The following is a 25497-nucleotide window of genomic DNA, read 5'->3' on the forward strand; positions in this document are numbered from 1 at the left end:
AGAATGTGGGCACGTGTGGGAATCCCTCATCAGTTTCTTACCTGTTTGCAGGGTTCCTAGGCTGGATCAGCTCCATACTGCCCCCACCCCTCACATGACTGTACCATTATCGGCACGTCCAGGGGGCTTCAGGTTTCCTGGGAGGCTCCTGGCAGCCGGAGGTCCCCAGGCATCCTGCCCCGTCACTAGGGACCTCACCTCAGTGCTGTCTGGGATCTCCCTGGCGACTCCCCTCCCCAGCCCGGACCTAGCCCCGCCAGCCTCAGCTTTCACTCTGCTGCCCCCGCGGCGGGAACAATATCCTTTCTATTTGGAGTTGACTCCGCTGCCCTTTGGAGACCGCAGTGCGTAACGTGAGCTCCTGTGCCAAGGGGTGGGGGCCCGGGCGCACGCCGCCGTCCGGCCGCGGTGGCCGCCCGCCGCCGCACCTGCCCTCGGAGCCCGGGGATCAACGCCCGTTGGGTCGGAGCGGGAGGAGGCCCGCGCCATGGCGGCCCGACTGGGCGCGCTCGCCGCGTCGGGGCTGTACCGGCGGCGCCAGCACCGCCAGAGCCTGCCGCCCGCCGCGCCTGGGTAGGTGGCCGGGGGCGGGGCGGGGCGGGGGGGGGGGCGGCCGGGGACAATGGCCGGAAAGCTGCAGCCGCAGGCCTTTCCTCGGACACCCGGCCTGGCTCTTCCGACGGCGATGGGCCCGGCGGCCCAGGGCGCGCGGACGGCGCCTGGGTTGGCGGCCAGACGGGGGAAGGGTGCGGCTTGATCCTGCTGGGTTTGCAGACCTGTGATCAACACCCTGGGGCCTGGCCCTGAGGATGGGGTGTTCAGGTAAGTTGTCTTCTGTCACTTCCATGCCCACTTTCGGCCTGGGATCACTTTCTGGCCGCTTTATAGACGAGCAGACTGAGTGGACAAGGAACTGCTGGACATCACCCATCCAAAAATTGGCTAAGCAGTGACTTGAAGCCAGGTTGGACTGACTCCAAAGCCTGAGCTGCTTTATCCCATGGGAAATGTCCCGTGTAGACAAATGATGGAAGCCCCTTTGGGGCTGAGAGGGGGAGCCTGTGGGGTTGAGGATGGTCCTCAGGACATCTCTGAGGTTGAGTTAACCTAGGGTGGGAGGGTCTGAGCTGGCACGTGGATGGTGGTGGAGCCCCCTGGGTGAGGGTCCGGTTGGGGAAGGGTGTTCCTGGACATGTTGAATTTGCAGTGCCTCGGGGGGAGGCATCTGGGTGGAAACATCCAGTAGAAAGTTGGGGAGACAGAGCAGTGAGGGCTCTCTGGGGTCTTGGGGCCTTTGGCATCAAAATGACAGGTGGGGCCCCAGAGTGGGGAGGAGCTCTGGGAGAGGACTGGAGGTTGGCAGGAGGGGGTGGGGATGGTGGGAGGAGACAGAGCAGCGGTCTCGGGGGCTGGGGGACTTGGAGGACCAGGGAAGGAGAGGAAGTCCAGGGGCAATGCTAAGAGTGCATCAAGAGGAAGAGGGCAGGTGGGGAACGGGAACAGAGGCCCAGAGGGCAGCTGTGGGATGTCTGTTGCAGCCGGTCCCCTCACCAGGGGAACCTGGGGCTCAGGAGGCCAAGTAACATACCTGAGTGAATGGGAACCCTCACTGCTTGGCCTCTGAACGACCCTGGACGTCTGCGAAGTGAGCCTGGATGCAGGGAGTGAGCGAGCAGGGCGCTGATGGGCCAGAGGCCATGCTGGAGAGTGGTTTCACAGGACAGATGCAGCGCAGGAGGGTGGCCCAGATGCACGGAGGGCAGGGGGTGTGATAATGATCAGGCCTCAGGAAATTCCACGTGTCCGGCATGCACAGATGCTAAACGTGACCTGTGAGCTTTTCTGTGAGCTTCTGGCTTGTGCCCTCCAGCTGTCTGTTTTCAGTGCCACACATTTAAAATGCCCCTACTTGAAAGTAAACAGCTGCTAGAGCAAAGGGGCAGGGCTGAGGCTTCAGGGAAAGCGCTGCAGTTTCCCGCAGGCTCTGTGCAGACTTGGAACACGTTTCCGGTGGTGTAAACAGTTGGGTAGCAGCCTGAGGCAGCACGTTGATTTTCTAGCGTCCCCATGGCTGGATGTCACCTTGGCTTTGTGGAAATTCCAGTTTTGTGACCCCTGCGGCTGGCCTCTGCCTGGCCTGGGAGGGGAGGGGCGGGAGGAGGCCCAGGCACTGGGGCAGCTTCTGCTTGAGCTCTGGAGGCCTTGCTGCAGTCAGTCCCCGCTCCTGCTCTGGGAACAGGGCCTGCCGCGGTACTGGTGCTCTATAAAGACCTGTTGGATGAAGGCGAGGAGGAGTCATGGGCTGTGCTTGCAGATGTGGCCTCAGTGAACCCCGCTAGCCCCTGGAGGTCACTGTTGCTGGCCCATTTAACAGATGAGGAAGCTGAGGTTCCCGGAGTACTTTGCTGCAGGTCACGCAGCTCGAGGGTGTCCGAGCCAGGGTGGAGCACGCATGCGCATTGGCTGACCGCTGCGCTGAATGCTGTGCGGGTTTACCTGGCCTCAGTGACACCCACTCACCCTTGAGGCCAGAAAGACCCCGGTGGCTGGCCCCTGCCTGTTTATTCCCAGGCCCTCTCATCATCTTTCTAGACTGGGTGGGTGGGAGACCAGAGTGGAGGATGCTCTGGGGTTGTTGAAGAAAGAGTCTTGAATGGTCCTGCCTGTCTGATGCCACTGGGATCCGAGGGGACAAGAGAGAGCACAAGTCTGACCCTGTGTGACCCCAGCAGGTTCCTGACCCTCTCTGCACTTCAGTTTCTCTATCTGGACCAGCAGCCTCCCCTCACAAGGACTTGGCACAGAGAGGACTTCCCAGCCCCACCCTAGATAAAGCTCAGTGACATCTTGCAACGAATAGGCTGGTGTTGGCTGTCAAGATGGAGAGTGTCTGTGGAGAAGGGTACAGAGTGGGTGGGGGAGGTGACCACCCACCTCTCGCACCCACTGGCTGCCCCAGCTCAGGCAGTGACACCCCCGATGGCGCTTCTGTGGCCGTGTCCCCATGCCTCCTGCTCGGGAACACACGTGTGCACCCCACCCCTGCCCCAGCTCTGGGCTTCACCCTGGGACTGTTGGTGTGCTGTCCAGCAGGAGCAGAGGCATCTCCTTGTGGGTAGCTGGCAGACTGTGCTCCTGCTCTGGCCGGAATGTGTGAAGGAGGATGTGGAATGTAAGTCTCCCTCCCTCCGTCCTCTCACAGGGCAAGGGGTGCAGACGGCAGGCCTCCAGGCTGGACTGGGGTGGGGAGGCTCCCAGAGCTGCCTGAACCAGCAGCTCCCTTTATGCAGCACTGGGCCTGCCCGGCCCTGTGATCCACATGCTGTGCCTTCTCCACAGCACCTCTGCAGGGCGGTTCCGGCTACTCTGGTGACCTCTTTGCAGGTCCAGATGAGGCCCAGAGAAGCTGGTACCTCTTTCCAGGTGCACAGCTCATGTCCAGGTCTGTTAGGATTTAAACATGTTAGGTGGAGCCCGGAGCCCGGAGCCCGGAGTGGGTTCTCCTGCAGGAGACAGTGGGCATTTTCTTTGATGGGGCTGTGGTTCAGTTGTCAGGCACGTGGGCACGACTGTCCATCCGTCTTTCTTTGGCCAGTGGCCTGGAGTGTTGTCTGTTCCCGAGCAGGGGCGTGGGGATGCAGCCACAGAAGTGCCATCAGGGGTGCTCCGGGCTGAGACTTGGGCTGGGGCAGATAGCGGGTACAGGAGGTGGGTGGTCACCCCCACCCCCCACCTGCCTGTGCCAGGCAGGGCCTGTGTGAGGAACGTAGGGGACCAACGGCAAAACCCTTGACCCGAGACTCCCAGGGACCCAGCCAGGGAACTAGACCCAGACCAGTGGTGACAACACAAAGGTGCAGTCCCCGAGTGTCTGCCCTGATGCAGGGACCAGGGCTTTGGGGAGGCAAACAGAAGATGGCCGTGCTGCTGCGCTTGCATGGTTAGGGTCCAGAGGTCTGGATTTAAGCCCAGGGCTGGACTTGAATCCTTGTTTTGGCTTCATTTTCTGGGTCCTTTGAGTGGGGAATTCCAGGCCCAGAGTCACAGGATTTCCTGTTGATTTCTGACTTCTCCCAGATCCGCAAGGTCCTGTTCAAGGCCAGGCGTTACAACTTCCTCCTGGCCACCACGGGTGTGTGTTTGGGGAGGACGAGGCCTCCAGGTTCACAGTGTTCTTGGGGCAGGAAACCATGCCTGTGCTGACCGAGTTCAGCCCAGTCCTCCACGGCCCCGTCTGTCCCCCTCAGAGTGGGCTGAGGGTGGTGGCTGCTGCACGCAGAGCCTTCTTGTCGTCTTGGGCTGTGCCCCACCCTTCCTCCCACTGCCCTGCTTCCTTGCCCCTGTGGCCTAAATGTGGATGTAGGAGGTGGCCTTGGTCGCCACAGCATGCCTGCGGACAGGCGGAGGCACACGGAAGTCCAGCATGCCTGGCAGTGCTTGGTGAAGAGCCTTCCAGCCCGGCCATGCCACGCGGGGTCTCTAAGCAGAGCAGAGAGGGGCTTCTGCCTGGGGCGGCAGCCCAGCCTCTGGCCCATATCTGTGTGGCAGCAGCCTTCTGTCTGCCGGACCCACTGTCCATGGTCCACACCTCGAGCTCCGAGAGGCAGAGCCTCTCCCACCTCCTGGGCTCACCCTGCCTGGGAAGCCTTCTTCCCTGTGATGGACACCCGAACACCCTGGCATGAGGACAGGCTGGAAAGATGTTCTCAGAAGCACCCGGCCTCTGTACGTGTCTACACGACATTGCCAGCTAATACCATCTCTGCTCCCTGAGCCCGCCTTTCCAGGCAGTGCCCCAGTCTATCGGAGTTGACATGAGACAAGATCTATCTGCCACCCTAGCAGCCGAAGGCATGGACATCAGGGAGCTGGAAGGTTGTAGAGGCTGTCGAGTGTACCACCAGGTCCTCCAGGTTGAGCCTTGGGGCCCAAGGCTGGAGCCATTGAAATCTGACTAGTTTGCATTCAAATCTGGACTCTGTCATCTGCTATGTGAGTTTGGGCATATCACTTAATCTCTCTGAGCCTTAAGTCTCACATCTGGAAAGCAGGGTTGCCTCGGGGATTCAGTAAAGATGTGAATACTGAGCTGCTCACCTGTGCCTGGGTGATGATATGTCCCGGAGATGCGCTCTGGTTCCCTGGGAGGGTGGTAGGAAGCACAGGAGGGAGCCGAGGTGGCTCTACACCTCAAAAGGTGACCCAGCACCATGACTGAGCAGCCTGGGGACCAAGAGTGGCATTGACAACCGTAGCACCATCCTCCTTCAATTTACAGTGGGCCAGGCACCCTGCTGAGGGCGTGTGTGCCCCTCACCTAACAGCCCATGACCCCTGGCCACAGCTGTGATTAGGGTCCTTCCACCGCTGGGCATCTGAGCTTGGGGGGTGAGGGACAGCCTGTGCCACACTAGATTCGACCCCTGGCTGCTCTGGCCAGTGTGTCCCTGGCAATGGCCTGGCTGGTACCTGACCCTCCGTGAAGTGCACAGGAGGCTGAGGGATGTGGGGGAAAGACATGGCTTCAGTCTGGTTCTGATCTAGGCTTTGCCTCCACCCACTGCAGCCAGTGTGACCTGGCACCTGGCATGTCCATGGCACACGGTGGCCATGGTGGGGTGTGGGCAGCCAGGCAGGGTGACCCGAGCCGGTGCCGGGCAGCTTGGCCTTGACCACGTGTCGCCAAGTCCCTGCAGTGCCAAGGGCATCCCTGGGGTGAGGAGGGCACGGTACCTCACCCTGGAAAGCATCTTAGCTCTTGAAGGAGGGGGCGTGGCCATCCCAGGCTGCGCTCCCCAGTCCTGACCTGCCCGCTCCTTCCTCCCTCCCAGTAACATGTCCAACGCCTTGGCCAACGCCGTGTGCCAGCGCTGCCAGGCGCGCTTCGCCCCTGCTGAGCGGATCGTCAACAGCAGTGGAGAGCTGTTCCACGAGCACTGCTTTGTCTGCGCCCAGTGCTTCCGGCCCTTCCCCGAGGGGCTCTTCTACGAGGTGAGGATGCTCTCCCAGCCCCTGACCTGGCTCTGGGTCTGCGCTCTGGGTGCCCATGGGCCATGCCTGGCTGGGGTCCCCCAGTGACCTGCGGGGCGGACAGGCCCGGCCTCAAGCCAAGGGAGGCACAGAACCTCGTCTACCACAGCTCAGGGCCCAGCCCTCACCTATGAGATGTGGACAGTGCTCTCCTGGTGGCCATGGGTGCTGGCTGAGAGTCACCATTCATCCCGCCACTTCCGGGCAGACTCCTTGCCCTGGTGGCACTGACCTTCCCTGGGGTCAGACAGTAAACATAACCAACACACAGTGTATCAGATGGTGCTGAGCGCTCTGGTTATAAGGAATTGGGGGTAGGAGATGTGATCAGGGAAGGTAACGTTTGAGCAGACCTGAAGGAGGTGAGGGAGCTTGCGCATACCTGCAGGAAGAGCTCTCAGCAGAAAGCACTGCAGGTGCAAAGGCCCTGAGGTTGGAGCAGGCAGGGTATTTGAGGAGCAGTGGGAGGCCGGTGTGATGGGAGTAGCAGCAGATGTTTGGCTTGTGGGCCTTCATGGGCCTTAGGCTTCACTCTAGGAGGGGCAGGAGCCACTGCAGGTCTGGAGGAGTCACACCAGCTGTCCAATATTAGAAAAGGACACTGGTCGCTATGCTGAGGAGAGAATGTGTGGGGCAGGCAGGGCCAGGAGCTAAGAGAACAGGTGGGACCTGAAGCCAATTACTGGAAGAATCCAGATAAAAGTGAGGGGGGCCTAGATTGTTCAGTTTTCAGCAGTCTTGCTAGCTGGCTGGCTGACACAGCCAGTATTCAAAATGAAACGACTGAAACATATGATGAGATAAAATTTTATAAAAACAAAGGTAACAAATACTCAAAACTCACCACCTCCTAATTATTTTATTTTACTATCTTCTATGACTTCTAGTACTGTACCTGTGTGGTGGGAGCACTGCACCGTGGTGGCTACCGACATCTCTTCTCAACCCCAGGGTCATGATGGTGGCTTGAAATTGACCATAGAAATTAACAAATGCTACAAAGGCAGCCCCAGAGCTGGTTGTTAAACATTGACCAGCACCATCCACAGAGGGCAGAGGCTGGCTAGGTTTCAAAGCTGGTGGGATCGGCCAATAGATGGCTGTGGGGCAGGTGATCTGCTTGGCAGAGGGAAAACCGCTGTTCTCTGTGGTGCCTCCTCGTGCTCAGGAAATAGTCGTCGCCGAAGGAATTTAAATTCCTGCAGCCTCTACAGGCTGCTAGGTGAGCTCTATCCAGTTGCAGCTTAATAAGACATTTTAGAGGACAGGAGAAAACCAAATAAAATTGTCAAGGCAGAAGAAAGCAGAGGCAGATGCTGGCCACACCTGGGGCCAGTGCACGGGCCCAACTGGCCCTGACAGGTGGGGACAGCAGCTGCGGGACTTGGGGCTCTCCCTGCCCCGCCCCCTTCCTGTGTCGTTCTTTCTGTCTCCCTTCCCTGTTTTTTTTTGTTTTTTTGTTTTTTCTTTTAATGGCCCCAGGGGAATGGGCTCCTCTCACAGGAAATAGGGCCAGGGACACACAGAATTCAAATTTGACCCCAGCCCTCTCCAGCCTCAACTTCCTCCCCTAGCCCTCAGCTTGCTCCCAGGACCAACACGGCCAAGGTCTTCAGTGAAGAGGTGCTGGCCTTGCCGAGTTGCCAGCTTCTTCAAGGCCCCTCAGCTGGCACTGTCCCCAGGTCGAACGGGCCAGTCCCTCCCGTCTCGGGCCTTGCCCTGGCTGCTCCCTGTCTGAAGTTCCCTCCTCGGAGTCCCCCCATCTGCAGCCTTTCCACTCCTTATCACCTCCTCCAGGAAGCCTCCCCCGCCCCCCGCTTCCTGTGGCCCTATCAGGTGCACAAAGTGGGATGCTTGTCCAGCCTCCCGAGGCAGGTCCCCACCTGACTAAGACTGGGGCCAGTGCAGCTCGGGGGAATGACGGTGGTGCCCTTGTCCTTTGTCTGCCGGCCCCCTTTGCAGTTCGAAGGTCGGAAGTACTGCGAACACGACTTCCAGATGCTGTTTGCGCCGTGCTGCGGGTCCTGCGGTAAGGACTGGCGGGAGACGGGCCTCTGGGCTGCCTGGGAAGCGGGTGGGCGAGCGGCAGGGAGGGCAACTTCCCAGACGGCCTGCGCCCTGTCTCTCTGAGCGTCAGCCTTTGGGCCCCTGCAGGCATCACCCTCCCAAGCCCTGGGAGGGGCGCCCTTGAACCACGAGGGCCAGTGTGGACGGGCTCAGCAGGGGGCTGCAGGGGTGGGTGGGCACAGGGCGAGCAGGGGCCTCTCTCTTCCAGGCGAGTTCATCGTCGGCCGTGTCATCAAGGCCATGAACAGCAACTGGCACCCCGGGTGCTTCCGCTGTGAGCTGTGTGACGTGGAACTGGCCGACCTGGGCTTCGTGAAGAACGCGGGCAGGTGAGATGTGGCGGGTCTTGGGAGGGAGAGGCTCCTCCTCGGAGGTGCCAGGCCCGTTCCAGGCAGACAGGAGAGCCCTGTCCGGTTTACTGGTGAGGACCGAGGCTGGAGAGAGTGAGGGGTGAGTTGGGCTGGCTCAGACTCAAGGGTGTTCCCGGGAGCAGGCTGACAGTAGACCGAAGGGGGAAAGGCAGCCCAAGCGGGCGCTGTTAGACACAGTGGATGGATAAGGAGCTTGGAGTCAAGTTCCCACCCGCCTGGCCACCCCCACTGCTGACCCCAACCATCCACCTCCGTCCTCACCCCACCACGAGCGCTGCTGGAGAGACAGCAATCACCCATCCCAGCTGCTCCGAATTCAGGCCCGGGGTTCCTTAGAAGGCTAAGTTCTCATCTTCCACGAAGACTGGCTCTTTCTCCTCACCCCCTCCTCCCACCACCCATCCCCAGTGTGACAATCTCCCCTCCCCTTCCCTGCGGGGCCCCTGCGGCCTGGCACTGCCTGGGTCTGAGTGGAGGCCACGTCCCACACCCCCAAAGCCCTGCTCACTCCACACGCCTCCATGAGGGCTCCCAGCTCTGGTCACTCTCCCTCCCTTTCTTGTGGGTCAGGCTTGGTGGTTCCCATGTTTCACAACACCCTCTGAACCTTCCGCTGGGATTCTCCGCAGCCTTCTCCAGCACCCCCGCTGGCTTCTCCCGTCTGCTCCCTGCATCCTGTCTGGCTGGGGTCCCCATGGCCCCCGTGTTGCTCACTGCTGGCTCCTCTCGTGACTTCCCAGCAGACTTTACTGCAGCTCCCACACCTCCCTGGGGCCCCAGGACCCTGGGGGTCTCCTGCCCCGTGGCTGCTCTGTCCCTCTCCTCATCTGGTTCTCCTCCTCCCCCCATGTCTCCGTGTTGGGCTCGGTTGGGATTCTGCCCTGGGCCTAAAGTCTCAGAGCCTTAAATGGCATATACGTGCCAGAGAATTCAGATGTCCGCTCCCATCCCAGACCTCTCCCTTGGGATACTCTGCTGCCCATGTGCCATCTCCACGTGGTGTCCACCAGGCATCCCAGATGCACCAGATCCCAGCCAACCAGCTCTGAGTTTCTCCTCTGCCGACAGCCAAGTCTCCATGAAGAGCACGCCTGCCTGGTTGTCACCACCCTCGCTGTCCCGCTGTCCGTCTGCCTCCCACGCCCTCTCCTGTCTGGGCTTTCGTCCCCAGCTCCATTCCCTAGCCTCCTCCTGATGCTGCTGCAGTGATCCCGGCCATCTGCCTGCCCCACCGGAGATACAGGTCTACTGTCTTGGTGTCCGCAGGGCACTCAGCAGGAGCCTGAGTGTCAGGTGCTCACGTGAGAGGCTGCAGGTGGCAGATGGGGCAGCGGGGGTCCCGTGTTCATCGGTGGGACCCCCTGGCCAGCTGTGGGCCTGAGTAGCTCCTGTCTTTTTCCTGAGCCCAGCTTAGCTGTGACCCCACTGCTCCAGCGCTCTGCTGGGAGAGTCCAGAGAGGCTGGAAGCGCTCTGGAAAGTAAAGTATTACCATGATGAAGGGAGGGGGTGCCCCACTCACACCCTCCCAGCCCAGGCTGGCACTTGGAGGCCTGAGGGGCAGAATGTCAGAGTCCCCGTCAGGCAGGGAGGCCGTGGGGCCACCAGAACCGCAATCCACATGCTGCCATTCCCAGATCACAGGGAAGAGAGGTTCTGGAAGGGGGTTTCATTAACCCAACAGAATAACCTTCGGCTGTTAAAAGTGCAGTGGTGTTTGTGGTCAGTAGAATCAAGTACAAAAGAGGAGAAGCTGTGAAGCAAAACGGCTCAGAGCTTGGTGAGCCAGGGCTGCTGGAGGCCTCAGGGAGGGAGTGGGACCACAGCCCTGCTGGGTCCAGGTCAGTGGGGGACATGTTCCCACAGCAGGCCATCCTCCTCCCCCACCAGTAACAGAGCTCAGCTCCCCTGGAGGGTCCACCCAGGCTGTGTGCTTGACCAGGACTCAGGAGGGACCGGGTAGCTGCCAGGAAGCTCTGGGATGGCCGGGCACGTGCAGGTCCGTGTGTGGGTTTCTGGCGGGAGAGAGCTGAGGTGCCCCCCGGGCCCTGTTTTGCTGGAGGTCCCCTGGCCACTGCCCTGAAATGTGCTTACAGTGTTCAGCTGTGATTTAGAGCTTGCATCCCCCGAACTCCGGGTCCTCTGGCAAAGGTGTCACAAAGGGAACTCAAAGCGCTTTGCGCTTCAGAGGAAATACTGAGACACCCTCCCTCTGCCGAGATTCCCGCGTCCCCTCTTCTGCTAGGCCGTTGGCAGCTGTCTCCCACGTTCTCCCTGCAAAGCTTCACCGGTGTCCTGGGAAGGAAGCCGGGGGGCTTGCAGGCAGCACTTGGGAAAGAAAGACACTCATTGTTCAGGAATGTTCCTCCCGCCTCCTCGCCACCTCTTCGCGGGGTGAAGGCACCGAGTGACTAGGGCCCGCGAGTGAGCAGGGCCAACGCCGTCTTTGCAGAGGGGCGGCCGTCCGGTCCCTCCTGTTCTCCCTCTCCTGGGCTTTGCGTATCAAGGAAGACAGACCTCAGCACCCGGTGATGAGCTCCAACCTCGGAGCAGGTGGTAGTGACCTGCTGCGGTCTCCGTGTCTTTTCTCGGGAATGACGGGGAGGAGATGGGCTCCTCCCTCATGGGTCCGAGGGGTCGTCCTTCTAGACTGGGCGGTGCTGCTGGTGGCCCTGGGCTCACAGCTCGGACCTGGCGCTAAGCGAGCTCTCGTTGGTCTTCCCGTCCGCACTGGGGGGTGGCCCCGAGAGCCTCCGGCCGCAGAGGAGGTTGCACAGGGCTTCTCGGAACTTCTCGGCCACGAAGAAGTACATGATGGGGTCGAGGGCGCCGTTGAGGCTGGTGAGACAGGAGGTGATGCGGTTGCCGAGCGCCAGGACGCGCTGGGCGGCGCACGAGGTGTGGTCCCCGCGGTAACGCAGCACGAAGACGGCGCGGTGCACGTGGTAGGGCACAAAGCAGACCAGGAAGATGGCCAGCACCATGGCGATCATGCGGACCGCCTTGTTCTTGAGGCGCTGCTCCACGCGGGGGCCCTGCCGCAGGCGGCGGATGATCAGCAGGTAGCAGGTGACCGTGGTGACGAATGGGAAGGTGAAGGCCACGGCCAGGGACGCGAGGGCGTGCTGGGAGGCCTTCTCTCGGTATAGCTGCAGGCAGACGACCGTGTGGTTGGTCCGCACGGTCTGCGGGCTCACCAGCAGCGGGGCCATGGCCACGGCCACCACCACCCAGAGGAAGGCGCAGGCCAGGTGGGCGTGAAGGGGCCGGCGGAGCTTGAGGGACTTGACAGGGTGCACGATGGCCAGGAAGCGGTCAGCGCTGATGCAGGTGAGGAAGTAGATGCTGGCGTACATGTTGAGGTAGAAGAGGAAGCCGGTCAGCCGGCACGGGATCTCCCCGAATGGCCAGTGGTTCCCGGAGAAGTGGTAGACGAGGCGGGTGGGCAGGACCAGCACGCAGGACAAGTCGGCCACAGCCAAGTGCATCAGGAACACGTTAGCCGGGGTGCCTGACTTGTGGTCCCGGACGAACAGCCACAGGGCCAGGGCGTTGCCGACAAAAGCCAGGATGAAGTCCAGGAGGTAGAAAGAGGCGAAGAGGACATTCTCCAGGGGCGTCTCCTGGCCACATCGCTCTGCGGGCGCCGGGGAGGAGTTGGCGATCAGACCTGGGGGGGCCACCTCGAGGCCATTCATGCTTCAGCGGGAGGCAGAGTCCGAGTGAGCCTGGAGGGAACAAGCAGACAGGCCCCAGAGAGCCTGGGACCAGAGGGGCGTCATCCTCTGAGGGCGTCCAGACATGAGCCTTTGGTCCCTACCCACCCCTGACCCCCGAATGGGCTGTCCCACGCTCGGCATTGTCTCAGGGATGGCTGAGGGCACCTGCTGTGTCCATCTGAGGGTGGCAGAAGAGGGGCTCACAGAGACCGGCTGCATCCCAGCAGCAGCAGGGGAGGAGCAGCAGGGGGAGGGGGTCGCTGTCCTGTCCAAGCTGGCTCTGCACTGAGCAAGTTCTCCATCAGCTTCTCCTGGCCTCTGCTCTCTCCCGGCATGGGAGCGGCTCTGTTAGCACCGCAGCCCCTGAGAGGGAGGCTGCTGGGTACCATCCCGGGATGGACATGGATGAAGGAGCAGGCATGGGGGGGGCGTCCTGTCCCGCCCTCCTGTCACAGAGGGAGCAGGATGGGTGGTCCAGACTGTGGGTGCCAGACTGTCTGGCCAGGCAGCACCTTGACCCTCCCCTTCATTCCTCACTGGCTACCACCAGGGATCCAAGGACGCCCCCTCGGCTCCAGCGTGGTTCAGGTCGCCTGAAATTCTAATAGAGATGATTTCTTGTTGTTCCCGGGCATGTGTGACCTGAGGGGGAAGGCCTGGGGCCAAGTGACCGAGGGGGCTTGTTGGAAACCTGGGGGTGGGGAGGGGCTGCAGGGGGCGGAGCTGGGTACCCTGCACTCCAGGCTGCCCCCAGACCCCAACTCTGCACCACAGTACAGTTGTTCCCTGGCCCTTCCTGGAGGCCAGCCCACGGGTACCGACCACCTCCTCTGCCTGGCAGGAGCCTAGTGCTCCTCATGCCAGTCCCGAGGGGCAGGTGGACTTACCTCATTTTACAGGTTAGGAAATCGAGGCTCTGAATCAGCCCACTTGGCCAAGGTCATTTGGCTGGGGGCTGTGGCCCTGGACGTGCAAGTCAGATCAGGAAGACGGGGCAGGGACAGCCAGCACCTCCAGGGCACTGCCGTTCTTCTGGGGGCTGACAGGTCCCTAGGCCAGGCTCAGCACCTCCCCCTCAGGGCCTGGCCCCCGGACCGGTGACATAATTTGTGCCACCCCTTGTTGAAAAGTAGGCCTTTCAAGATGGTGACAGCAGAGTGGTAAACTGAGCACGGGGCCCTGCGTGACTGCCAGGCGGTCCCGGGTGGGCATGCCAGCTCCTGGCCTTCTGCTCCTGCCCAGCGCCCCCCGCCCCCAACCCCGTGAAGGCTGCATGCCCTTGCTCTCTCTAGGGTACAGACTTAACTTGAAAACACTTTCTGGCTTCCCTCTGGTTTGTTGAGGTTTCTCCACCCACCCCCTCCCCAGTTTGGGGACTTTTGCTGCGGGTTTTGTGGCGTGTTCTGAAGTGGCTCTCTGCTACTTTCTCCACATGTCCCTGGAAACGCCTGCGCTCACTGCCCCTCGACGCTCTGCTCCAGGCAGGATGGCTGGGGTGTGTGGAGTGTGGCCTGGGCCTGGGCAGGGTTGGGGCCTGGCCGTGGGTCAGGTGCAGGCCTGGGCCTCCTTGGAGGGGACGTGCCAGTGGGAGGAGGCCCGCAGTGGCCGTCTCCCAGGCATCACCAGCACCTCTCCCCCTTGAGGCCCTCCCCGCGACCGACCAACCGGGCTGGAGGTGAGGAGTGTGGGGGCTGTCCCCGCAGCCCCGGGACAGCAGCAGGGCACTCACTCACCAGTTATAAGCCCTGAAGGTGAGATGGGAGCAGCACTCTGTGGGCGGCTCTAATTCAGACTGGGGCGGCCTGGACAGATAGGTGGAACCATGACCAACCACAGAGGCGTCTCGAGGGCGGGGACACTTGTCCCTGCCCTGCTCCGAGTCTGCGTCTGCTGGGCCCCAGCTCCCTGCCCGCCCTGTCCCACCTGCCCCACCTGCCCCGTCTGACCTTGCCCTTACCTCTTACTGCCGGTCCCAGGGTGGCAGGTGGACTGCAGCCTGTGGGTGGTGGCGCGGGCGGTGGGCTCCAAGCAGCTGTGCTGGACAGCCGTCTATTTAAGGAGAGGAGGGGAGGCTGCAGCCCCTCAGGCCCTGAAAGGCTGCTTCATTCCTCAGGAGTCCCCTGTGTGATGGGCCACTCCTACAGCTGCCTCTGTTGCTGATGGGCCGTGAATATTCCAGTGTGTCCCAGCCATCCCCCCACCCCCCCAGCTTGGCCACTGAGCGTCACAGAGGCCAAGTGTGTGACTGTCTTAGAATCCGTGGAGTGGGCGCCAGCCGGGTGGAGGGACTGGCTGGGACCAACAGACACAACAGAACGTTTCAGAACAGGGTAATTTCCTACCAGTGATGGGGGGGCACAGGGAGGGGCTGGCTGCCATGGCAACGGGCCTGGGCTCCCGAGCCTGCTCCCGCCAGCAGCAAAGTGGGGCTTGTGAATGGGAAGGGTGGGAGCCGGGGAGTTTGTTTCATCGAATGAGAGGGGACTCTTTCAGGACACTGGCTGTAGGGTCCCTGTGTCTGCCCCGTATAATTAGGCCCCGTTTGGGTATGTGGAATAAATCATGGCCTTTATCTTGAGTGCGGCCCAGCTGCAGGCTGCCTCATAATGGGGCGCTGTCTGCCTGTGAGGATTGGGAGGCCCGGGTGGGCTCCTTCTCTGGATGGGAGGCCTGGGAAGACGGCCACTGCTGTCTGCTGGCCCCCAGGACTCCTCCTAGGAGTGGCCAGAGGCTGAGGGCTGTTTGGATGTTGACAGGGGCCGCTCCTAAGATGGCTCGAGTGAAGCTGGTTTGCCCCTGTCTTTTCAAAAACAATGTGTCCAGTAACACAGGGAATCAAATCATCACTCCTAATTTCAAAAGACTAACTTTTTTAGTTAAAAGGTTTAAAAATGCACACGGCTATGGTTGGGAAGTCCCTGCCCCAAGGGCTGTCTGAAATATGTTCTTTCACATTTCACATCCTGTGCACTTGGGATTGCTGCCCATTTTACAGACGAGGAAACTGAGGCTCAGAGAGGCACCATTACTGGCCAGGGACCAGGACTCAAGCACATGTCCCTCAAAAACTTAGGCTGCGTGTGTGTTTTGTTCTGTTCTTCTGTCGCATCTCGATGGTAGAATTCTGAGGTTCCATTCTCCTCCTGCCCAGGAACGAATTCTGCACATTGCCCTTAGATCTGGCACAGGATCAGGTCTGTTGAAAAGATGTTTCCCATCTGGGGTTCCTTCAGGAAAGCTGGGCTCCACAGCTCTATGTTGCCTGGGAGCCGGGTGTGTGTGTACGTGCGTGTGTGTCCGTGTGCAGCCCCCTGGGAGTGGCCATCTGGGAGAACTGGCTCACGGTGGCTTAAAATGATGGGGCTGGCTGGCTGCCCAGAGCACGCATTTCTGTTGTCCAGGGATTGATGACAGTGGCTTTAAGGGCGTTGACGATTGCAGCAGAATTTGGGGGAGTTGCGCTAATTTCTGTAGCTTTGTAACAGAAGTCATTCCATGTGGGTTGAATGTTGTCCTGCTAAGAGGAGTTGCCAAAACGGGAGTGGGGTTGCGGGGAATAAATGCTGTGCGGCAGGGGTGGTGCCAGGGGTCTGCTGTGCTGTCCGGATGTGGGTGGGGTGGGGACAGCCCAGTGGGCTTCAGGGATCCGGGGTCGGAAAGGGGCCGGAAATGGGCTAGGCCATGCAGGAGATGGAGACTGAGCCACAGGCCACGTCTGTGGTCCCTGGCTGGGTCGAGCGAGCCGGGGTCCCAGGGCCAGGAGACGGCCTTCCAGTCTCGGTCTGGCCACGCTGTTGTGGGGAGATGGTACCAGCCTCCTTCCCTTCCTGTCTCTCACAGTCATTCAGTCACTTATGCATTAGAAGACTCATCCTGAGCCGTGGCCCTGGGTGGGGCACATGGGGTCTGAGGAGCACGGCCGGAGCCAGTCAGCAGCATAGCAGGTGGTTGCGGCATTCGCTGGGGTCCTTGCCCTTTGCCCCCGGGGTTGGGGGACAAGACCCCCACAGGGCAAGCAGCATGGAGTCCAGACCCAACTGAGGTGGTGGGCCCTGCGGTCAAGGGCATGGACGTGGAGTTGGCTGCCCTGGCACCCAGGATCTGCCCACCGCACCTGGTGGGGGTCCTAGTCTGAGAGTTCATGTGTTAAGTAGACACCTTGACCTGCCTGTAAAAGAGGCCGACACCAAGATCAGGTCACTGTGGACACTGCCGAGATGGAGCTGGGGGCCTGGGATAGGAGGGTGGGTGGGACCAGATGCATTGCAAGCACTTACAGATCGGGGTGGCAGGTGGGGGGTGGGGAGCAGCGGATTGGGGCCTTTGTACATTATTGCCTGGGGACCCTGCCTCTAAATTCCTGTCGCCTTTGAGGCCCAAGGAAACAGAAACCACGTTGATTTGTCCCAGTGGAGCCCACAGCTGTTGCCCAATGCAGGGAGCAGCATCAGAAGTCACTCTGAGCTCTTTACAAAAAAAGACTCTTGTGATGGCAGTTCCTGGGTTTGGGGCCCCATCTGACACAGCCGTGCTTGTCTTTGGAGACAGAGAGAGCCTGTGCGTGTCTGGGCTCCTCTTTGTCAGGCAGACCCCTGAGGAAGCAGGCGTGCGGGCCCGACCAGCCTGACCGCCTTGGCCCCTCGGCTGGGCAAAGTGGGGTTTTCAGGCTGATGGTCACTGGCCAGTTACTCACGTGTGTTAAAAGACATATGAAGAATAAAACACATTTTGCAGCCAATGTCACTGAAATGTCGGCTCTATTCCACCCGATGTCCTAGGCACGGAAAAAGTGTTAAGAAGAAAGTATAATGTCTGCCCTACTGTCAAAGACGGCAGACACCAACAAGCTGCTGTATTTCCTTCTGGTCTTTGTCCTGTGTGGAGGCGCCCTTCATAGAGGGCACCTGGTGGCCTTCCCGGCCTCTGGGACGGTTACCTGATTTTCTGGTCCACCAGGCCAAGCTCTGGAGGCTTCCTGGCATTCCTTCAAGTCTTGGGGGTGGGGAGATGCCTTCTGGAGGGGAATGGGGGTGGCCCTGGCTGTCTGGGGAGGAAGAGGAGTGGGTCTAACCCCCGATGCCCACCTCACCGCCCGCAGGCACCTGTGCCGACCTTGCCACAACCGGGAGAAGGCCAAGGGCCTGGGCAGGTATGTCTGCCAGCGGTGTCACCTGGTCATCGACGAGCAGCCTCTCATGTTCCAGAATGACGCCTACCACCCGGACCACTTCAGCTGCACCCACTGCGGGTATGTGCACAGCCAGTTCCCAGCCGCCTGGGCGGGTGGGGAGCCCGGGGGAGCTGGGACACCCGCCCAGGGCGGTGATGGGGCAGAAGAGGACCAGGTGGGAGAGGGAGGCATCCGGAGGGTGGGGTGCAGGGCCGGGAAGGTACTCTAGCAGGAACCCCTCTCTCCAGGGCTCTGTTCAGAGGGGCCCTTTTTAAAATTTTTTTTTTACTTCATTACTTTTTTGGTTTGTTTTTTGTGGGTAGAGTTAATTAGGTTTATTTTTTAATGGCGGTCCTGGGGACTGAACCCAGAACCTCATGCATGCTAAGCACGTGCTCTACCACTGAGCTGTACCCCCTCCCCCGCCACCCAACTTGGGAGGGCCTGAGAGACTTGGGTGAGGTCTGGCCGGCCCCCAGACAGAGCTGAGAGGAAGGGGTCGAGGGCGAGGGTGCGGAGGGCAGGGGTGAAGAGGAGGGGTTGGTGGTGGCGTTGGGGAGGGAGGGAGGAGGGGAGGAGGCTGCAGCGCGTCCCCCTCCCATGTCACAGACACTGGGTCTGGTCCCGAGGGCCCCGGAGAACAGAGCTGCTTCTCAGAGGGCGAACACTGGCCGCCTTCTGCAAGGGCCGTGTGGAGCCCCAGGCCCGGGGGCCTGTCTGGGCCACAGGAAGTGTCCAAAGACAGCAGAGATCAAGGTGCTGCCCGCCCCGGGGTCTCTGCTGGGACAGAGCGAGGCCCCCCCAGAAGCTGCCTCCCTGGACCTGGAGGGGCTGGGGCATCACCCGGGGCTCCGTGCTGTCTTCCAGGAAGGAGCTGACGGCCGAGGCCCGGGAGCGGAAGGGCGAGCTCTACTGCCTGCCCTGCCACGACAAGATGGGCGTGCCCATCTGCGGGGCCTGCCGCCGGCCCATCGAGGGCCGCGTGGTCAACGCGCTGGGCAAGCAGTGGCACGTGGAGGTGAGCGAGGCCGGCCCTGCAGCCCCACCCCACCCCCAGGCCGGGTGGCCGGCTCCCGGCAGGGACCTTCCTCTTGGGTGGCACCCCTCCTCGCCCCTGGCTGGGGACACGTCCCTCTGCAGAACCCAGGAGATCTGAGTACACAGACTGGCTGGGCAGGCACACCCCCTTCCCTCCTCCCCATCCTGGCCTTCTAGAGGTTTCCAAAGTCATGAGAAAACCACAGGGACATTTGCCCGAGGCGCCCTGTGGGATTGGGGTTCACAGAACTGGCTGCATGTCCGGCCCCATGAGACACAGAAGCTGGGCACACCTGCCCTGAGCTGCTTAGGTGGGTCCCCCAGGGTCACCTGGAATGCTCAGCTCTGTGCTGGGGGTTCCAAAGGCCTCATGGACACTACTGGGAAGGGAGGTGTGCAGGCCTAGTGCCTCAGTGGCACTCTGCTTTGGGTGGCCTCTTTGCGAAGATCCTGACGCAGACTCCGGTCCCCAGTTCCCTGGGGGAGGGTGAATCCTCACACGCCCAAGCCTCTGTCAATGCAACGATGCGCCCGGTGACTCTGGGCTTGTAGAGACGTCCAGGGGAGCCAGCGCGGGCAGCCCTCCAGGCCACAGGCCACGCCAGTGCCTGACACCTGGGGCTGAGGGTGCCGAGATTCGGAACAGGCCCCGCGAGGTCAGTGCCACCAGTGTCACTGTGTTTTAGGGAAGGAGCGGGGTCTGCTGACCTGGGGCAGTCCATGGAGGGGTCAGCTCCACCGGCCTCTGCTTCCCGTTTATTCCGGTGACTGCTGTCTCCTGGGGTGGGGGGGGTGCCAGCCCTGACGTGGTCCCGCCCCCTCTCCCCCCAGCACTTTGTCTGCGCCAAGTGCGAGAAGCCGTTCCTGGGCCACCGGCACTACGAGAAGAAGGGCCTGGCCTACTGTGAGACCCACTACAACCAGGTGTGGCCCGGGGTGGAGGACGGGCTGGCTGGGCCTGCAAGGCACAGCTTGATGGGGAGGCTGCCCGCCTCTGTGAGGGTCTGAGGGCAGTGGGGAACCCGCAGGGAGGCAGGAGGGGGTGTGGGGAGCTCCACAGGAGCCCTGCTGTGGGTGCTCAGGGTCTTAGGACCTGGGAAGCCCTCTTGGCCTTGGCGTTCCCATTTAAGAAATGAGCCTGGTGGCCCAGGCCTGCTGAGGGGACTGAGGGAGGTGACAGTATGAAGTCCTGGGCTCACAGGGGTGACATGTGCCACCATCCTCCTCCCTCCTGCCAAGCCTGGCAAGTCTGCCGAGCCACTCTAGTGCACAGGACAGTATTACTGCCCTGGCCACACTCCTTAGACACCAGCAGGAACAGAGGGGCCTTTGGGGAGCTATGCCCCAACCTGCTGTCTTTCCCCGGGTGGGGGGTGATTTTGATGGGTACCGGTGTGCTTGCCTCAGGCCTGAGGCTGTGCCCTGGCAGGAGGGGCCCAGGACGCCCAGGGGGAAGCTGAGAGCTGCCCTTTGGGGTAAGGTGGGGACCATCTCCCTGGCGCTGGGCTGGGGACATGAATGACTGCAGTGTGATTAACACCTGCTCTGTCCACAGCTCTTTGGGGATGTCTGCTACAACTGCGGCCGTGTGATCGAGGGTGATGGTAAGGCCCCTCTGTCCCTGTCCTCCGCCCCCCTCCACCTCCGGGCTGTGGGCCCTGCAGCTGCGCGCCCAGCTGGCCCTCCCTGCACAGCTGGGCCCGTGGCTGAGGCCTGCTTATGTCTGCCCCTCACAGTGGTGTCAGCCCTCAACAAAGCCTGGTGTGTGAACTGCTTCTCCTGCTCCACCTGCAACAGCAGGCTCACCCTGAAGTAAGTCATGCCGGCCTCCCAGGGCCCGAGGGGGTGGACAGGGACCTACCCAGCATCCCCGTCCCTCCTCCTGGGGCCTGTCGGGGGCCCGGGCTGGAACTGGCTTTTCAGAGCCTCCTCCCTTCATCGGGCCTTCCCTGAATGCCCACTGTGATGAGGCTCTGGGGATGCAGCGGGAGTAGGGGACAGCCCCAGCCTCAAGAAGTCAGGTCCAGGGACCCCCAGGGCACCGTGAGAGGAGGAGTCAGACCACCCTTCAACACCCAAAAGACACTGGGCTCCTGGGAGGGCAGGGCACCCCCGCTCAGGGGACAGCACACTCAGAGGCAAGGAGCCAGACCTCGTGTAGGAGGCCGAGGGGGGCAGGATGGCTGGAGCTGTGAGGTGAGGTACAGCCCCGTTTCCGAGGCCAACAGGGAGCCATGGAAGGTTGTGGAGTGCCAGCATTTAAGTGAAGTCTCTAGGCAAAAAGGGAGGCCTGGAGGCCCATCTCCTCTGGCGGCCCATCTCCTCTGGCCCAGAGGTCGCCTCAGGGTTGGGCTTCCTGGCGGGGGAGCTGGTGGGCTCAGGGTGGGAGTCAGGAGACCCGGGCAGTCCTGAGAGCCGCCCATCCTCCCCAGGAACAAGTTTGTGGAGTTCGACATGAAGCCTGTGTGTAAGCGGTGCTACGAGAAGTTCCCGCTGGAGCTGAAGAAGCGGCTGAAGAAGCTGGTGGAGCTGGCAGCCCGCAGGGCTCAGCCCAAGTCCGCAGGCCTTCACCCTGCCTGAGAGCCCACCCTGCCCACCTGTCCTCCTGTCCATCCGTCTCCTGCCCACCTGTCCTACCCACCTGTCCTCTTGTCTGCCCGTCCCTTGTCCTTCCATCTCCTGCCCCCTGCCCCCCTGCCAGCCTGTCCACCTGTCCATTGGTCTTCCTGACCGCCTACCCTTCTATCTGCCTCCTGCCCTCCTGCCCACCCACACTCCTGTCCATCCATCCCCCGTCCGCCTGTTGTCCTGCCCACCCATCCTCCTGTCCATCTGTCCTCCAGCTCACCTGTCCTCTTATCCATCTGTCTCCTGCCCACCTGTCCTCCTGTCCATCATACCCCCGTCCACCTGTTGAACTGCCCACCTGTCCTGTGCATCCGTCCTCTTGCTCCTGGGGCCCCTTCTGTTGGTGGCTTCGCTCCTCCCCCTGCTCCCTGTACCTGTTGCCTCTTCCATCTCCTCCCTCTGTTCCCTCCTCTCCATCCCTTCATGCAGCCATAGGGCAGGGCCCCAGAGGTGGTGAGCCTGTGACAGGTCCACGTCCACAGCTTCAACCCAAGGTCCTCCAGGAACAGGAGCAAATTGGGGCCGGAGTCCTGGCCTGGCTTCTCCTGACCTGTCCCATCCCCGCAGGTGGCCTCGGGGGCCCTACTACACACACACATGCAGCCTGCAGCCAGGCCACCACCGCAGCCCGGGGGCCATGCAGGTGAGGGGCCTCTAGGGAACCTTCCTTCTACCCCCCGACCACGCGCTCACTCAACCAAAGAGAATTCCTGCCTGCAGACCAGGCCAGCCAGTCCTGCCGCCTCACCCCACGGAGCAGCAGGCAGGACGAGGACCCCGCCACCAAGGCGCTTGCTGGCCCTCCGGGTGTGGCTGGGCCAGGAGGTGGCGGGTGTGGGTGGGTGGCTTATTCCAGCCTCCGGGGAGGACGCTTCCTCCGCACAGGACCTGGCATCGGGCCTCACACTCGCACAGCAAATGAAGGCTTTTTATGCAACCTCAGGGCCTGTGTGGTTTGTGGCCCCGGAGGAGGATGTGGGGCGGCGGGCGGCCTCTGGACATGCTGCCGCAGGGCTGTTGAACACTTAAGACGCCAGGCAGGATGGATGTCCTGTGGCCTGGCTGCCAGCAGGGCCTGGAGAGGAGGCCCGCAGCAACCCTCAGGCCTTGGAGGCCTGCCTGGTGGGTGGAGTCAGGGGCCAGGGCCGTGGGGGCGAACCCAGGCCTCCAGGGCCCTGTATCCAGCTCTGCGCTCTGTCCAGGCAGAGGCTGCCTGAGCATGAAGCCAGCGGCCTGGCCTGCATCTCCGCCAGACCCTCCTGGCCGTAGCCTGTGTCCCAGTGTGCTTGAGGGGATAGAGGAGAGGTGTGCAGAGGCCCCATGGGAGGCAGCTCCCAAGTCTGAGAAACAGGGAAGAAGGAGGGAAGCGGGAAGGTGGGGTGAAGGGGAAATGAAGGATGTCACCCCCTGAGAACCTCGTGTCCCTGGACGAGTTATGGTGTTTTTTGCTTTTTCTCAAAAGGCAGCTTTTGCTGACCAGTGCCTCCCAGACCTCCTGCCCTCCCCCCGAACCCCATGCTCTGCTCTCCCCCACACACCTACCGCTGCTCCGGGAACTTTTATTGAACATTCTTGGTGGGAGGGGGTCTCTGCCGTCCACCCATTGGCCTGAAGGCTCCCTTGAAGTCAGCACCTGGGGAGGGGCCCCCTGGGATGCCGAGGTGTGGGGGGGCATATTCTGGGGAGGGGGTGACATGAGAGGTTGCCTGCAAAGGGCAGGCCCTGGACCACCAGGACCCCCAACTAGGGAGGGAGGCTGAATGGGCGAGAGCCCCCGCTGCTATGGGTGCACTGGGGTCGGGGCCTGGGGGCCCCGCTGCTTGTTCATAGCGCTCAGCAGCTGCTGCACGTACGAGGTCAGCAGGTCGTCCATCTTGTAGCCCTGGATGGGGGAAGGGTGGGGTCTGAGTCTGAGGGATTATTATGGGGGGTTTGGGGGGCACCCAGCTTCTGCCCGAGGACACCCTGGGCAGGGCAATGAGGAGAGAAGCACAGCTCCTTCAGCTGGGGCCCACGTCCCCTTCCCTCCCTGGAATGGCCCCATCCACGGGGCCCAGCTGCCAGGCCTTGCCACCACGCCCCCGGGAACACGCCCAACCCCTCGCCCTACTTCCTCGCAGGCCTCTGCTGGCCCAGCCTGGCCCTGCCCACCCCAGGCACGACCAGCTGGGTCTCCTAGTGGGCAGCTCGCCTGGTGGCAGCCGCGGGTCAGGGTAGGGGCAGCCCAGTGCCAGGAGCTCTGGGTCTTTTGTATCTGGGCTGGGAGAAGGACCCTGGGCCTCCAGAGGTCCCCCGGCCTGGGGCTCACCAGAGAGGTCTCACACAGCAAGCGGCTGCCCCGGCCCAGGCTCCCCAGCACCATGTGGAAGTACGTGCTGCCGCTGCTCCAGCTGGCGATCTTGTTGAAGGGGTAGGTGGTGAGCAGGTCCTGGGGGCACAGCGGGCACGGGGTAGGAGCCGGCCGCAACCCGGGGGCCCAGAGGCCCTGAGTCTGAGCTGCTGCCCGGGGGCCCCGTGTGGGAGGGATGGGAGGGCAGCCCCACCAGGCAGGAGCCCCAGGCCTGTGGCGGCCTCCCCAGCCTTGCTGCTACCTTGGTCTTGGGGTGGATGAGCAGAACCCCGTGCCGGTTGATGGCGATGAGGATGATGTCCGGGTAGGAGGGCTCCGAGGCTTGCTGGGAGGGAGGCACAGCGATCATCATCTGGGCCAGGAGGCCAGGCAGCCACTGGCCTGCAACACGCCACGTGCACACGTGCTCTCCCGAATGTGACGTGTTGGGGAGGAGCCAGGGCTGTGTGGAGCCCACTTGGCGAGGACACCTGGGTCTGGCGCATGGCCTACCTTCACCTCGAAGAAGGCAGACCCGAAGGTGGGCCACCGGCAGATCCACTTCAGGAAGGCCACCTTGGCTTCCTCCACCGTCTTGTCCCTGTGCTTGTCACAGGCCAGGAGGATGCTCTGGGGGAGGGGAGGGCCTGTGAGGGCCTGAGTGGGGGCCACTGCCCGACTGAGCCCTCCACACGAGGCCCCGAGGCCGTGCACAGTGTGGGGAAGGCAGCTACAGCAGACCCAGTCCAGCCCTGCTGCCCGGCACCCCGGCACCCCGGCAGGGCCCGCGTAGGGCAGCAGCTGAGGATCCCTCCCCCCGTCCCTGCTGAGGACCTTCTTCCATTCCTCCGAGGACATCAAGCGTGTGAGGTTCTCAGGCACGAGTTCCTTCAGGATCTTGGGGATACTGGCTAGATGGGACCGGTCATCGTCAAACTGGGCCTTGTAGATGAGGCCTGCCAGGTGGACAGCATCCTCCCGCGAGCACTTGTGGAACCCACGCAGGTACTTGGGCAGCTCCTGGGTGACAGACATGCTGGGCTGTAGGCTGCCACCAGCCCTCCGACTTCATGCTCGGGTGGTAGCCCACCCGACCCAGGGGACTGAGCCTGCAAGAAGCTGAGGTCCTTAGGGTAAGGTTCCAGCAGAGGGTAGTAGCTGTGTGGGGCCAGGTGCCCCTGGGAGGCCGTGCCCTGCCCGTGCCATCAGGAACTTCAGGGTGGGGGCCAGTGCTCCAGGGGCTGTGGGACCCTCCGCCCCCTCCCTCCCCTGCAGTCAGGTCACAGGTGCTGGGCAGGTGTGGGCTAGAGTGAGGGGGGACCCAATGCCCACCCAGAGGGGGCCTGCCCGGATACCTGATGGTAATGGAGGATGGCGTCCGCGTTCACATCTTTCCCCGGGGCCACGCCGATCCACAATTTCCGCATGAAGTACACCTGGTAGGGGAGCGTCACAGGGGCCCCTGGACAGGGGCAGCCGTGAGCACCGAGCTGGTCTCTGGCTGAGCAGGCTCCCAGGCCCCAGCCCGCCTGCCGCCCTGCACCCTGCCCCTCCTCCCCTCACATCACTGCCACATTTGCTACCTCAGCCTCCCCTGCTGCAAAGCCTCACACCTCTTCCTCTTCCTGGCCCCCAGCTCGTCCTCATTTTTCCAGGCTAGAGGCCACCTTCTCCAGGAATGTTCCTGGCCCTCCCCACGGCATCAGCCCCCATGCACCCCTCATCACCCTGCTGTCCTGCCCTGTGCTCTAGGCCCACCCCACGCCCGGCCCCTGCCAGAGCTGGGAGAGCTCCTAGGGCAGGGCCTCACCACCTGGCCGGACCCACGACCCAGGGGACACGAAGGGGAATGAATGAATGAATGAATGAACGGGCCCGCAGGAGGTGCCAGGGAGCCTTCTGACCCTGGCCTAGGAGGCAGACAAGCCCTGCCGGGCCGCCACACCCCAGCCACACCCCTCCTTCCCCGCCCCAGCCTGCCCCCGACAGCCCTCCCCGCACCTTCCTTCTGGGGCTTGCTCTTCTTCGCCCAGTCAGACGCCTGCCGCAGGGAGTCAAAGAAAAAGTCTCCCTCCTTCTGGCTGATGACCTGGGTGGGTGAAGGGGAAGGCACGGGGGCCTGCAGGTGCGGTGGTGTCTGGGGAGCC

The 25497-nt window shown here is 62.1% G+C and overlaps 3 protein-coding genes across 3 annotated transcripts in view; 1 reads left to right on the top strand and 2 right to left on the bottom strand.

Annotated features, from left to right (window-relative positions):
- The first annotated feature begins 442 nt into the window (after positions 1-442).
- On the top strand, positions 443-21963 carry LIMS2 (LIM zinc finger domain containing 2). The gene is given in 11 exon segments (XM_064484672.1): positions 443-573; positions 5832-5991; positions 7993-8059; positions 8306-8426; positions 17284-17433; positions 18223-18373; positions 19225-19317; positions 19949-19997; positions 20130-20205; positions 20826-20940; positions 20942-21963. Coding segments are annotated over 11 exon segments (1437 nt in total). The 5' UTR covers positions 443-487; the 3' UTR covers positions 21311-21963.
- Positions 8420-14278, bottom strand: GPR17 (G protein-coupled receptor 17). The gene is made up of 2 exons (XM_010974624.3): positions 14143-14278; positions 8420-12227 (listed from the first exon to the last, which is right to left on the bottom strand). Exon 2 carries the CDS (start codon positions 12162-12164, stop codon positions 11145-11147), a length of 1020 nt encoding a protein of 339 aa, XP_010972926.1. The 5' UTR covers positions 12165-12227; positions 14143-14278; the 3' UTR covers positions 8420-11144.
- A 600-nt stretch (positions 21964-22563) lies between the features above and the next one.
- The window catches only part of MYO7B (myosin VIIB), an 89290-nt gene continuing 86356 nt past the window's right edge, over positions 22564-25497 (bottom strand). Inside the window, exons 42-48 of the mRNA XM_031451202.2 lie at positions 25352-25439; positions 24706-24812; positions 24185-24370; positions 23864-23980; positions 23613-23696; positions 23330-23449; positions 22564-22903 (exon numbers count right to left, since the gene is read on the bottom strand). Coding sequence (XP_031307062.1) covers positions 22802-22903; positions 23330-23449; positions 23613-23696; positions 23864-23980; positions 24185-24370; positions 24706-24812; positions 25352-25439 — 804 coding nt within the window. The 3' untranslated portion in view covers positions 22564-22801. The remainder of the gene's footprint in view (positions 22904-23329; positions 23450-23612; positions 23697-23863; positions 23981-24184; positions 24371-24705; positions 24813-25351; positions 25440-25497) is intronic.

Source organism: Camelus dromedarius, chromosome 4 (genome assembly GCF_036321535.1).
Source record: "Camelus dromedarius isolate mCamDro1 chromosome 4, mCamDro1.pat, whole genome shotgun sequence".
Taxonomy (NCBI): domain Eukaryota; kingdom Metazoa; phylum Chordata; class Mammalia; order Artiodactyla; family Camelidae; genus Camelus; species Camelus dromedarius.